The sequence below is a fragment of the Antedon mediterranea genome, chromosome 10 (genome assembly GCF_964355755.1).
Source record: "Antedon mediterranea chromosome 10, ecAntMedi1.1, whole genome shotgun sequence".
Classification (NCBI taxonomy): domain Eukaryota; kingdom Metazoa; phylum Echinodermata; class Crinoidea; order Comatulida; family Antedonidae; genus Antedon; species Antedon mediterranea.
In genome coordinates, this window is record NC_092679.1 from 7250991 (window position 1) to 7265353 (window position 14363).

At 33.0% G+C, this 14363-nt stretch overlaps 2 protein-coding genes across 6 annotated transcripts; one reads left to right on the forward strand and one right to left on the reverse strand.

The window, feature by feature from the left end:
• Nucleotides 1–1391: 1391 nt before the first annotated feature.
• On the reverse strand, nucleotides 1392–2430 carry LOC140060798 (prolyl-tRNA synthetase associated domain-containing protein 1-like). Its single transcript, XM_072107148.1, has 2 exons — nucleotides 2225–2430; nucleotides 1392–1947 (listed from the first exon to the last, which is right to left on the reverse strand). The coding sequence occupies exons 1-2, from the start codon at nucleotides 2321–2323 to the stop codon at nucleotides 1498–1500; spliced, it is 549 nt and encodes a 182-aa protein (XP_071963249.1). The 5' UTR covers nucleotides 2324–2430; the 3' UTR covers nucleotides 1392–1497.
• A 171-nt stretch (nucleotides 2431–2601) lies between these two features.
• Nucleotides 2602–14061, forward strand: LOC140060385 (BRO1 domain-containing protein BROX-like). Of its 5 annotated transcripts, none has more exons than XM_072106567.1 (11): nucleotides 2602–2763; nucleotides 3294–3593; nucleotides 3806–3904; nucleotides 5797–5869; nucleotides 6053–6158; nucleotides 8452–8627; nucleotides 8933–9014; nucleotides 9380–9530; nucleotides 9769–9928; nucleotides 11761–11832; nucleotides 12570–14061. In XM_072106567.1, exons 1-11 carry the CDS (start codon nucleotides 2663–2665, stop codon nucleotides 12657–12659), a joined length of 1410 nt encoding a protein of 469 aa, XP_071962668.1. In that variant the 5' UTR covers nucleotides 2602–2662; the 3' UTR covers nucleotides 12660–14061. The 5 variants fall into 5 exon arrangements, with proteins under 5 accessions (XP_071962668.1, XP_071962669.1, XP_071962672.1 ...); XM_072106568.1 differs by having other exon boundaries at nucleotides 12573–14061; XM_072106571.1 differs by lacking the exon at nucleotides 11761–11832 and adding an exon at nucleotides 11389–11433 and having other exon boundaries at nucleotides 12570–12651.
• The last annotated feature ends 302 nt before the right edge of the window (nucleotides 14062–14363 follow it).

Genomic DNA, 14363 nt, shown 5'->3' on the forward strand with positions numbered 1-14363 from the left:
AATTATTTTGACAGTTTATTTTACGAGGGTGGTCCATCCCAGAGCCGTAGCCAACATGAGGCACTCGCCTCGTCTGAAATTTTCACTACCCACCCCAATTCCAAAGCAGATATTGTCATGTTTTATATTAATAATTATATTTAAAGCATCTCTTTTAACGTCTCACTACAACCTTGCATCCAGCCAAAGCTGATTAGGGACCCTAAAAAATGCTTATGATGCATTTATAACAAACTAGATCGTGCCCACAGATGGTTCTCGAATACACAGTAATTTCAGCGTTAAAAAACTGGCGATTTCAAATGTACAATAATGCAGGACAACAATATATGTCGTTTACAGGAACGATTAAATAGACACTGTGATTTATGTACTCAACTAAAATTAGCAAACTGGGAAAATGAGACCAATTGTTTAAGTCAAATTTAAACAAACTTAATTTGTGTTTTGTATGTAACATTATGGTTGACAGATGGGGAAGAGGTTGGGTGCAAAGAGGAACAATTTTTAAATATATTCTTTATTTTGTAACGAAATATTAATTAACATGTTTTACAAATAATATACCACTAAACACAGTAAAACATTGCGATGTAATACTTTGTTGAAACTATCACCGTCGTAGTCGATTGAAATAGTACAGTACATGTAATGATACACTACGACGTATGTTTATATATAATGTTAAACAATTTGTGAAAACCACCTCTATTCGGGGCAAATCATAAATTCGATTTAATCGGTAATAAATATTAAATTACGGCGACTGAAAACGCTAGCTTATTATCCGTTTAAAAAAAATGATATCCAACCTCTGCAGCACAGATTGAAAAAAAAAATGAATCGAATTTCTGTTATGAGTATACAGTACTTTCCTTTACGACGCCTGAGGGAATAGACACTTGTGGAACGACACAGAGATTGGAATGTTCCATTCATCGCAAATCAATACATTTGTATAAACGTATATTAAATCTATCAAAATAGTATTTTTTTAAGAAAATGGGCCTGTCTTCAACATTATGATACTGTACTCGAGCTGTTCAACCGGTTTTCAGCTATTAAAAACAATTATCGTAGGAGGAGATAGGAAAATGCGAAGCCGCCTCGCATTTTTGTGGCGGGTATTTTTCAAGATGGACATCCATTAGACAGTGTATACCACGATCGGAAAACACCCCTATCTGGGGCAAATCGTTGAACCTAAATTCGTTTTAATCGTCAATAACTAATTATCTAACTTAATTTAATTAGTAAACAGGGTTACATCAGGTGGTTAAAAATCAGTACCGAAAGTACGAACCAACTTTACATACCATCGAGTAAAAATTCTAAAAGTAAGGTGCGATTTACCGAATTTTGCCCTTACGTAAATTTATATATAGATACAATAATCTCTGAATACAGTAGAATTTATTAAAAAAAAGGAGAATAGTGTATATTCATTGTAAGAACATGGTTCATATTATTCCGGCCATGAGTTCTTTTCTAAAGATTTTAGCAATCTGTGGGCTCTGTCATATCAACCACTATTGGTTCATGTCCAGTAGCTTTGACAAATTTAACAAAATCCGACGGCGTTATTGCCAATGTAGCGCTGTTAACCATTGGGTGGAAATGTAGATGCTTATGTTTTCCTTCCTTTAAGAAATCTGCCTCAACTACCAACTTAACCTCGCCCTTTTTGTCGTTTAAAACAGCGAGTGGTGTCACACAACCCTGGCCAACTCCAACTTTTTCTTTCAGTACACTTTCATCTGCAAAGCGTATTCCTCCGGATGCACCAAGTTTCTTGCCAAGTGTGTTTAAATTTACCGATTGGTAGTGATGCGCAGTTATCAACCAATGATTACGTTTCTTTTTGTCCCTTACAAAGAAGTTCTTGCTTACTGCGCCCTCTAGGTTCAGTTTCTCCAAATATGGCATCATTTCATCTACAGTAAAAACCTGGAAATTAAAGGATTTTATTATTTAAGAAAAACCACAAATTAATCTTTAAAAAAAAACTTCAGTGCGCAGACTTTTGACGTTCAGAAATGGTATGGAAGATCTCTAAAAAATAAAATAAATTCTCTTTTTTTCATACAGTAGTCACCTAGAGTGAGGATGGTTTGCCTTTGTTGGAAACTAGACATTGTACTGTACATTAACTCTATCAACTATATTTTTTATGAAATTATGAATATGAGGTGTAAACAGGTGTAAACAAATAATAATTTCATACTTCAGGATGTTCATATGTTTTTGTTACAATTCCCTCCTTCTCTAAGAATGCCATCAATTCAGCTTGTCCACTGTGTTCTGGATTACCTTCAGCAGCCATTGCACAGTTTAAAAAAAATAAATATGTTTGATAAATTACAAATAGTTACTACAATTTAAATGTCTCCCTTGTTTTTGTTACGTGGAAATCCCGCTCGGGATCTTTTTCGCTCGAGTTTCAGTGCAGAGGCAAATCAAATATACCATATCGGTATGTTAAGCGTAGTACTACATACGTCTGTATGAAAGTCTACGCAAACCGTAACGTACAACTTTTTACATAGACTTTCATACAGACGTACTGTGGTTGTTGACAATCTAAACTTACCAATATGGTATATTGTATATACCTGATGGCCCCTGAGTCAACAGTTGATGTAAATTTCTAAAATTCTAAAAAATGGCTCATTGGTTTCATCGGAATCCTCTCAAAGCTTCGATTGTTTTAAGTTTTGATCTTGGAATTCAAGCGACTACTCCACTAGCAAGAAAGATATGCAAGTAGGCTCATGTTTTTTTATTATAACCTAGCCTAGGTAGGACCAGGCTAGGCCCTACAACGCTCCCCTACTACCATAACCTATCTAGCTAGGCCTAGCCGGGTCTAGTAGGCCTAGAAGAGATGACATGCCATATGATGATGACTCATGTGTTATTTTTCAACAACACACTGCATCATAGGCCTAGGCTAGGCATAATGCTTTTTAGTTTTACCTTGTTTTTTGTCTTTATTTTAGTAACTAGCAGCCTAGATTTATGGAGCTTTTGTTTTAATTTAAATTAGGCTGTATGTTTACAGTATATTATTATAGATTTATTTTTGCTTATTAATTAATATTATAAATATTTGTATTATTTATACAGTCTAGGACTTTAATGTAAACGGTACTGCTACTGCACTTTCTTTCAATAACAGGTAGCTAAAGAGGAGAGTTGCGTTCCCCCTTTTTTTTTTATTTAACTGCTTTCTTTAATATTGTAATTAATATTTTTCATTTATAGTTTGCTTTGCTTTTTGCATCTTCTTTTAGTGAAACACGAGATGCTAGAGCTGCCCTTATGCAGCTTCTACCAGACCCAGGCAACGAGGTAACAACCATCCAAAATGCTACAGAAAAGTACCTATCCTTACTTGAAGGGTTTATTGTTGCCCCTCAAGGCAGTTCACAAGCATCATCTCCCCCACCACAACTAGAACCTACCCCTGAGGGTGAAATGAGCATGGAGGAAGGAGGTGCCATGAATGAGCCTAGCGGAGGGTTTGACGGAGAAAGTAAACTAAGACATGCATTTAGGATTAAGTGGTCCAACACATTGATATCAAAACTTGTGTAAGTTTTTTGTGACATATATTTAAAACTACAAATATTATGATTCATCATCATCATTGTCATCATCTTCTTCGAATCCATCCATCCATCCATCCACCGCTTTCCATCCATCCATCCCCTTTCATCTATCCCCTCCTTTCCACACATGTGGCATCCATCTTTTCCATTCCTTTTAAATTCTCATACACATTGTATTATTATTTTCTTTTCAGAGAACAAAACGATTTAGTGTTTGAGAAGATTAGTATTTTGTATAATGTTGCTCTATGGTATACTAAGCATGCAGCTAAACTTGCTGGAAGCAAACAGGAGTAAGTCAACATTTAATGTTAATAATTTAATATTAAATTGTAATATTACACATTACAATGCTGTGAGTATCAGTGGCCGGATCTCAATGAGATAAAACAGTTTAAAGCAGCCAGAAAGAAATTGCAGAGCTTTTGGGTAACACTAGCCCTTCCTTAGTGAAAGGCCAATTAAAGGGGGGTTCCGGGTTTAAAATGAATAGTAAAAAATGTAAAATATATTGGTTTGTCTCTTGAACGGTAAAAGTTTCAATTTATATAAGCGCCCAGTGAAGCAGAACGAAGGCTGTGAAATGAGGCCAGATTACAAGTGCAGCTACGGCAAAATCACACTGTGGTTACAGAATAGGAAATTCGTGAAATGGTCAATCTTCCGACGACTCGTTATCATTAACCATATCAATTACTTTTGTAAAATTATACTTATCTGATGTAATTTTAGTCGGTCTTCCCATTTATAAAGTCAATTTTCTATGAAAATCCATCAAAACAGTGAAAAATTAGATAAGTTTGCACTTTACGTTTGCCGATTTTCGCACTGACTTAGGGAAAGCCTTCAAAATCAATGAAGCGTAACGTATACATTCCTGCTGAGCGAGGAGAGCGAGACGACGATACACGTGCTCTCTCTGCCCATGCCTGGCATCGTCACGTGATAAGCAGATACAGTATACAATACCAAACTGGTCGGGTCGAGTATACCCCGTCTATAATCACAACATGAACGATGTACAGTATTTGATTGAAGGTCGACTCAACCTACCGGAATGGTATAGATAATATAGCTCGAATGAGAGAGTTGGAATATTTGCAAACATAAGTACAGTATTGCTAATTTTAACAAGTGTAGCCTATAGTAAAAGGCCTGGTAGTATCAATTCGCATAGGGTCTACTACACTAGCTAGCTCAATTTTTAACTGGGCCGGATCGGCTAGGCTAGGCCTCCTTCCTACTACCGGTCTACTTGCTTGATGCAGTATCCGCTTTTTTGGAGAGTAAACTAGGCCTACTTATTAGACGATCGGGACACCATACGTGCGGACGGCGATCGGACCTTGTTTTGCTTCAATATTTACAGCCGATTTTTGTAGAACGTTTTAGGTTTAGATTGTTTAGGAGTTTGGTTGATAGGATGGGTTTGGAATCCACTGAGTTTTGTTATTGATGGGCCAATCGTTTAGTAATAGGCTAGCTAGGCCTATGAATAATGGTCCCAAAGTTTTAACGTAGCCATCGTGGCATGGAATCCCTAGTCAGAAATGGCTCTCACCCCGGCATGAATAAAATGATTTAGGCTAGGCCTAGCCTAGTACGTGAAGCCGATATACGATCTGTACTATTAATTCGAGGTATAAAAATAGTATAATTTATGACTCCGTAATCTGAACTAAATTTTGTATTTCATTAAATGTCAAATAAATATATGCTACTACTGTTATTATTACATTTTAGGCCTAGCTTAGCAAATCTACAAAAAATGTATTTCACAATGATCGGGTGGTCGTCGTTTGACAGAGGAGAGAGAACACAACGTACAAGCTTGACGTCGCGAGTTTGTAATCCACTGATGACGTGATTTTGTGAATATCTCATGAATATTAATGAGCTTCCCCAAGCTGCTGAAAAACAGACTTTCCCTGAATTTACCCTAAAATGTATATGAAATTTAATTTTTTTAATTTCTCGTTATTACTTCTTCATTCTGACATGTCTATATTGTTATAATATTTTTTATTTAATAAATAAACGATATTTAAAAGCAATTTTAAACCCAGAATCCCCCTTTAAAATACCTGTACAGGGAAACTTTTTTTTAATGAATTACTTTATACAGGTTTTTAAATCAGAACAACTAGCTTTAATGTAAGCTTAAATGGGGTTTCCTTTTTTTAAGGGTTGAAGAAGATGAGGCTAAAGAAGTTCACAGAGCACTGCGAACTGCTGCTGGAATATTTAAGCATATAGAGGTATATTGACAACATTGTTTTGTGTCATTTTATCATCAAAACCATTGAGAACCTGGGTGAAAAATTCTAGAGAGCAAAGGCAGAGTAGAAAGGAATTGGTCACCCTACGACACAATGCCAACGTTTCTAACAGCTCATTCCCTATGTTTACAATTAACTCACCTTTTATAATGTTTTGTTTAGGAAAGTCTTGTACCACAATTAAAAGAAGAGGGTGTTGCCATTTCTGATCTGGATACCAGAATATTGAGTGCATATACTTTACAATGTACAGCTGAAGCACAGGAAGGTATACTGTGATGACATCATTTAACACAAGGGTTTTCAACAGAGAGTGTGGATGGGACTCACTAAAGCTTGTCGTATGACTTTGGAGAATATTAATCAAATTGTTAACATTTTAAGCAAAAACTCTTTCTCATCGCATCGCAATCGCAGACCACCTGTTGAGAACCCTTCCGAAATTAATAATTTAATATTATTTGATGTATAGAGGGTATGATGGCCCAATGGTAAGGAACCCTAGAAGGAGGTTGACACCTGCCATTTCTTTCTTTATTTATCAATCAAAGCCCAGATCAATACATTTTTCTCTAGGACCATGGATGCACAGTGCATACAACAATATAGGCAATAAAAAAGACACATGCAAATACAGATAATCTTTGGTCCTTGATCCTTTTAATTTTGAAAAGGTCCTAATCCTGCCTTAACAATAATGAATATAACATAATAATTGGTTATTCTAAAATGCTATACACTAGATATGTGTACACATACAAAATTTAGATTAGTTATCTCTAAATGAAAATTAAAATTGTTTTCTTGCAAGCATTCAGTAGGAGCCTAAGTAATCAAATGACTAGACTTCATTAATCAATGAATTTACAATTTATTGTGCAGAGTAGTTAAGGTTTTAAGTTTCAAGATTTTCAAGAAAATTAATGATAGAGATAGAGCAACACAGTAGAATGTGTCTCAGTTGTGCATTTAAATACAAGTGTACTGAAATTGTATGCTTTTTCAAACAGATAGCAAATATTGATTACATTCAACAAGAGTATTTTATCTCGGTAGCTTTATGCTAAATGTATCATTTTCATCCCAAACTAAAAATGAAATAATTATAATAATGGACTTATAACAGGTTAGTAACAACAGTCTTAACTTAATATTTATAATTCTCACTCCTGAGGATGATCGAAGAATATTGATAGAAATGTTGAGAAATTCAACAATTCTTTTCAACAAACTATATCTCAACATAATATCTAAACCCTTATTAGAACTACATACGTTGTGTGCCACAAACTATATCTCAACATAATATCTAAACCCTTATTAGAACTACATACGTTGTGTGCCACAAACTATATCTCAACATAATATCTAAACCCTTATTAGAACTACATACGTTGTGTGCCACAAACTATATCTCAACATAATATCTAACCCCTTATTAGAACTACATACGTTGTGTGCCACAAACTATATCTCAACATAATATCTAAACCCTTATTAGAACTACATACGTTGTGTGCTGCAAACTATATCTCAACATAATCTCTAAACCCTTATTAGAACTACATACGTTGTGTGCTGCAAACTATATCTCAACATAATCTCTAAACCCTTATTAGAACTACATACGTTGTGTGCTGCAAACTACATCTCAACATAATCTCTAAACCCTTATTAGAACTACATACGTTGTGTGCTGCAAACTATATCTCAACATAATCTCTAAACCCTTATTAGAACTACATACGTTGTGTGCTGCAAACTATATCTCAACATAATCTCTAACCCCTTATTAGAACTACATACGTTGTGTGCCGCAAACTATATCTCAACATAATATCTAAACCCTTATTAGAACTACATACGTTGTGTGCCGCAAACTATATCTCAACATAATATCTAAACCCTTATTAGAACTACATACGTTGTGTGCCACAAACTATATCTCAACATAATATCTAAACCCTTATTAGAACTACATACGTTGTGTGCCGCAAACTATATCTCAACATAATATCTAAACCCTTATTAGAACTACATACGTTGTGTGCCACAAACTATATCTCAACATAATATCTAAACCCTTATTAGAACTACATACGTTGTGTGCCACAAACTATATCTCAACATAATATCTAAACCCTTATTAGAACTACATACGTTGTGTGCTGCAAACTATATCTCAACATAATATCTAAACCCTTATTAGAACTACATACGTTGTGTGCCGCAAACTATATCTCAACATAATATCTAAACCCTTATTAGAACTACATACGTTGTGTGCTGCAAACTATATCTCAACATAATATCTAAACCCTTATTAGAACTACATACGTTGTGTGCCACAAACTATATCTCAACATAATCTCTAAACCCTTATTGTATAAAACAAATGTTAATTTAATCAAATATTTAAAAAAAGAAAAGTATGATACAAGAAATACATATGTATTTACAAGACAGCCTAGTACAGTAGTATTATACTTAACCAGACCTAATACTAATATCATTTACCAAGATTTTCATTAATTCATTATTCATATTAATTTTTGTTACAGTAACCTTAGCTAGAGCGATTGAATTGGAACACAGTGCAAGTTTAATCTCGGCCCTAGCTCATGAGACTGCAAGATTGTTTCAAAAAGCGCGAGACTCGCTTAAAAGTATAGAAGATCCGGCCGTCACAAAGTGGAGCCTTTATTTTAATCTTAAATTCGCTTTTTATCTCTCATACGTAAGTAGTGTACTTGATATCTATACTTTAGATTACATTATTAATTGTTCTGCTATTTATGTTTATTCTTACCATTTGATTGGTTAATTACGTATCATGTGTTTTTCAGTATTAGTATGGTGAAGTACCGGGATAAAACCACCTTATTAAAAACATTTTAAAATTTAACTCAAGAAAATATTCTCCCCAGTCACTCCATAAACATGCATTAGCAAGACAATACATTTTGTCTTTGGCTGGCCCACTAGTTTTCAGTTTTCTCAGACAATCGCCCAAAGTTGTAATATTTTGATAAATTATTGTAGGCTCATTGTTACAATTGTAAAGTGTTGCTGAATAAGGAAAAGTGTGGTGAAGCCATTCGTTCAGTCAAAGAAAGTGATACGTGTAAGTAAATGTATCATTTAAATAATAATGACAATTAAAACACACAGTAATTAACACTAAAATTACAATATAACCTAACCAGTAGAAGTAAAATAAATTAGACCTACGGTGAAAATGAGCAATGTCATTTTAGTGAACTGTTTCTTACTGTTACTAACATTTGTGAAACGTCGTTTCTTGTGTACTGTTATGTGTGTAAATGTAATGTGTATTTTAGTGTATTATGTAATGTAAGTCTATTTGTGCCTAGCTTACCTGGATAAACCAACATTTGCTTGTTTATCTCTGAAAAGAGCACTACAACTGTAATCAAACTCTATCAGACAATCTTGGATTGTTCAAATAGTTTATTTCTTTTCTTACAGTTTATGAAAAGTGTAAAATAGTGTGTGAAGAATATGCTAAAGCAAAAGGCCCAGGAACAATAGCAAAGCCTGAACAACACTTGTTCTTTAGAAGGTTTGGTCCAGATGTGAAAAGAACATTGGAAAAAGTTGAAAGAGAAAATTCTTTTATGTAAGTAACCTCGTTTTAGACATCTCAAAGAAATAAGAATTTTAAAAAATGTAATAAATTGGTTTTGAATCGGTTATCTGTTGACTATAGTAATGGAATAGGTTTAAAATTAAATGCCTAATATAAAAATATTTGATTTTTGAATGCAAAATATTAACATGTGTTTTTATGGATTGTGGGTAATGATGCTGCATTGTGGGTACATCTTTGAAAATTCTGAAAACTTCTTTCTCTCTAGATTTTATCAGAAGATCCCAGAAGAAGTACCAGAGCTTGAATTAAAAGCTACTTATGGACTAGCTAGTCCACAGGAGTATGCCCCCACAGGCCTAAACCAAAATTGGACTCCTCAAATCTACGATGGATTCCACATGTCTGCCAATTCCGCTCCTGCTCAGGTAATTTCTATAAATTTTACAGAAATCGTAAATTCACTAAAGAATTGTGTCTCTCTTTTTACTGGAAATGCATGCAATGGTAAATTAATTGCTAACCATTTATGTAAATTGGTGGTACTCACTTTGTTTTAAAGGAAAAATAAAGGATTTAATATTTGGTAAAAAGTATATATATTAAACTAAAATAAATAAAATTCAAAATTTGTATAAAAAACAGTCAAATTTGTTTCAGTAATTCGGTAGTTCAAACTGAGTTTCCCCAAAAAATTAAACGCGAGCGTGCTATGCCAGAACATCGAACGTTTAGAAAGGCTACACTGTTGCGTTTTTCAAGGACGCTAAATAATGATACCAATCTTCAGTAAGATTGGCCTAGAATTTTAGCTAGCAAAACTACTTCAGGATGCGTACAACCCATTTGACTAACCAGCAGTCAAATTTGTTGAGTAGTAGTAGTAAGTAGTTCAAACTGATTTTCCCCAGAAAATTAAATGGGACTTGTTTTAATGAAAAAAGTGCATTTTGAAGATTGGCCTTTCGTGTAATGGTTTAAGATTTTGAAGACTTCGGAACGGTAGATAAATTGTGAAATGATTAATAGACCTTAGACAAAGCTTTCTACTAATGCAAGTAATAAGCATCTTGAAAGTCAGTTTTATTGTTCCTTGTCATGAACAATAAAAGCACTTGTTCCTGCTCAATCACAACTGTACTTTAGCTTATAGTGTAATGTACTTGGCTTTACTAACAACACATCTCACATAACATCAGCCCAATTGACATTACTACTCCATTTATGAAAATAAAACTGCTTTTAAATTCAGTTTTTATTCCACTTAAGGTGAGTTTTGGCATCAGAATTGTTTGTATGCAGAAGTAATTAATATATTAATTCCTAATAGCAGTACTTTGGGTCAAATGAATGTGTTTGTCATTAGACTTCAGAGAACTGAGCATTGAATAAAATGCTGTAAAATTGGGTTAATTAGCCTATTGATACGAAGTATAATTGTATAATTGTTTATAATGTCTCACTTGATAGAGGCATTTTTGTAATAGGTTAATTTACTAAATGGGCATTGGCATTCAAAAAATTATTTGCTCATTTTGGGAATTCTTTGATTTACCGGTATTTGCTATGATTAGGTTACATCAAACAAGCACCAAATAACAACAAGTTGCTTCAACCTGTTTGTCTCTCAGTCATTTGAGTCTTCCGCTAGTGTACTAAAGGTTACGATCTTTAAGAGGTTTTATTTTAAATCCTTCCTAAGATTATTCCAGATTAGATCTAGTTCAAAAATATCCTTGTAAGTAAGTCTTAGTTAATTAGACTTTGAAAACAAGCCTTATTGCTAGTCACAGGAATTTTGTAGTACTGACCATTTCTAATCAACAAACAAATAATAATATACTGTGTTCATGTGAGCCTAGCTGATGATATACAACTATTTCCACAGGCGAGACATTCAAGCCAGCAGTCTGAAGAGAGAACAACATGACATGTGAGAGAGGCATAACAAATATTGTTGTATAGCTTACTAATAATAGTAACTATGGTAGTGGTCTAATCATATTCACTAATGTATAAGTATAGTATGGTATGCAAGGCATTAATACATTTCTTTGTGTAATATAAAGTTAAACAATTTTTTAGCTAGGGCTACTAAATTCCTGGAATTCTCACTCTTGCCTGTTGCATTCACACCAGATCCAAGTTTGTTCAAACCAAATTGATGTTTAGAAGCCTTTAAGAGGAGAAAAATCTGATTTATAATTTAATAATGCTGTCATTTTCTTGTGGATTAATGTTTCTGGTATTCCATTTACAGACTCAAAATGATGAGGATGAATTCCCTGGTGTAAATTTATTTAATAATTTTCTAAATTTTTGGGGGTTTTCGGTAAGTAACGAAAAATGTTTTGGTATTGGGATATGTATAGAGAGATTAGTACAATTTGTATTATTAACTCCAAGCTAATAATTATACAGTAGAGATTAGGCTAGTGTTGAATCGTAATTCTAATTAATCAAATACTTTATTATTATTAACCAACATGTTTTTTTCTGTTCTGTAAGTTGTACTTTTATGGTTGTTCTTCTCTGAACAATACACTTATAAAATGTGTGTTCTCTCCTATCTAATCTACTTTGGTCATGTGATCTACGTACACTAATCAGGTTACTGAACACTTTACAACAACAAAAGAAGACTCATTTTATGGATTTATTGATGTTTAACTTTTTACTTTTATTATACTCTGTAAAAATAATTTGAGGTGTTAATATTTCAGTATAAAGTACAACCCCTATTAAAGGGACACCTTTGGGACCCAAAAAAGTGTCCCTTTAATAGAGTGGTTCTGCTGTAGTAACAAAAGGATACAGTTAACACAATTAAAGAACTAATGTCAGTGTTTATGTGGTCACCTTTGAATTACAGGTTCTTAGGTTCTAATCCTGTATAAGTCTTTTTTCATCCAACACTATTATTTCAAGTTTCAAAACTTAGAATGTCTTTAGAGCTCATTGGACATGCTTAAGTCAATACATAACTCGTTTTTTTCTTTTCCTTTTAATAATCACGCTTTATTATATTATTATTATTATTATTAACAATTTACTTTGTTTTTCTTTTAGAAGGATGAGAATGTTACTCCTATTAAAGAGAAGGACATCAAACCAACGGATAAGGATCCTAAAAACAACAGTGGCTGTGTCGTCTCTTAAATCATCAAAACGTTAGCACCACCAAAGTTTCACCACACTTGATAACAGCCCTATCATCACTATCATTACCACACTCATCCCAACCCTTATCAATGCCTCATCACCCTTATCACCGCCTCTTATCACCAGCCTCATCTCATTCTAATCACCACCATCAATGTCATCATCTTCGTCATACGTTGTAGAGTGAACTTCAAGTTAGTCCCACTTCAAGACGTATCTTTTACCATTTTCAGCAATTTAAACTGAACAGAGTACCAAAATTCAGTATAATAATAAAGTTATGTAAATATATTGATGATATAAATTAGTTTAATAAGGTAATTATATAAAATGATTGGTACACTAAGAATTTATTATTGTAAAGATTTATTTATTTAAAAAAAAATTATAATCATGACCTGTATATAGTTTATTTTAAGTAGCAGGGGTAGACTCATATTTAGATAATAAGAAGCTTAACAAAGATAAAACTAAACTTTGTTGTTCAGACCTTAAATGGCAAAAGCAGAATATTTGTTTTTAAATAGAAGAATTAGGAAAGGATAGTACATTTAGGCACCATGCACAATAGGGGTAAGTTATTCATACAAATTTTTATCAGAAACTGTGTATAATAGTTAAATATTTAACAGAATTGTGTTTTTCTTGTTTAAACTTGTAAAAAATGAATAACTATAATACTTAATAGATTTACCCGTTATAGATTATATTTATAGTTTTTAATATGTATTCCTCAAATATAAAAATTATTATTGTAATATATAAATAAACAGGCCACTAATACCAATTACTAGTTCACTTCTAATTATCTATCTCTATCTATATCCTGTGTTTAAAACTGTTGGTTTTGGTTAATATTTATGCTAAGCATATTTATCAGATTTGTCCAAATTGTTAAGAGCCTATAAACTGTCATAATAAATATATAATTGAAATGTTAGACCTCTACAGAGGCAGGACCAGGTTTTGTTAATGGAGGGGTACTGAAGATATAGACCTGGTGTAATATAGTCAGTTAGAAGACATCAAGGAAATAGTTCATTATTAATATTTTAGCTCTCAAAGGGGGATCACGCACCCTAGAGCTACACCACTGGATTTTCTCTTACTCTATTTGCATCTTTTTTCTAAACCATGAGCTTTAAATCTTTACCCGAGGACTAACATCAAGTTAGCATGTGTCAACTATTAAAATGATTTTAAATTCCAGTTCTAAGAACACATCTGTAATTCTTAACATATTTATGTAATAAAAACAGGCTAATTTAATTCATTTAAGAAGCAACAAAAACATGATTGTTCTTCAATGAATAAATAAAAACCTACAAATTTGAAATTTTTTAGATGAAATTAAAATAACAATAGATGCACTGATTCAATATTGATTGCAATAATATTTGTAATCATATTATTATTGTTTAGTAATTGTACAAGTGCTAAATTAGAACATTGTTCTTAACTTTCTTAAATAAATTAAAAAAAGTAACAATTCAGTAAATAGCATGTCTCACATTTATTTGAATATTGCTATTTTATTTTGATTGAAATATAAAATTGATCATATCATAACGTTTGTTATTGTCAACATGATCACATTTTATCAACATCACAATATCTCATTGCCACCCACTTCATGTACTATACATTATAACATGTCAACATTACACTATCAACATCACAATATCTCATTGCCACCCACTT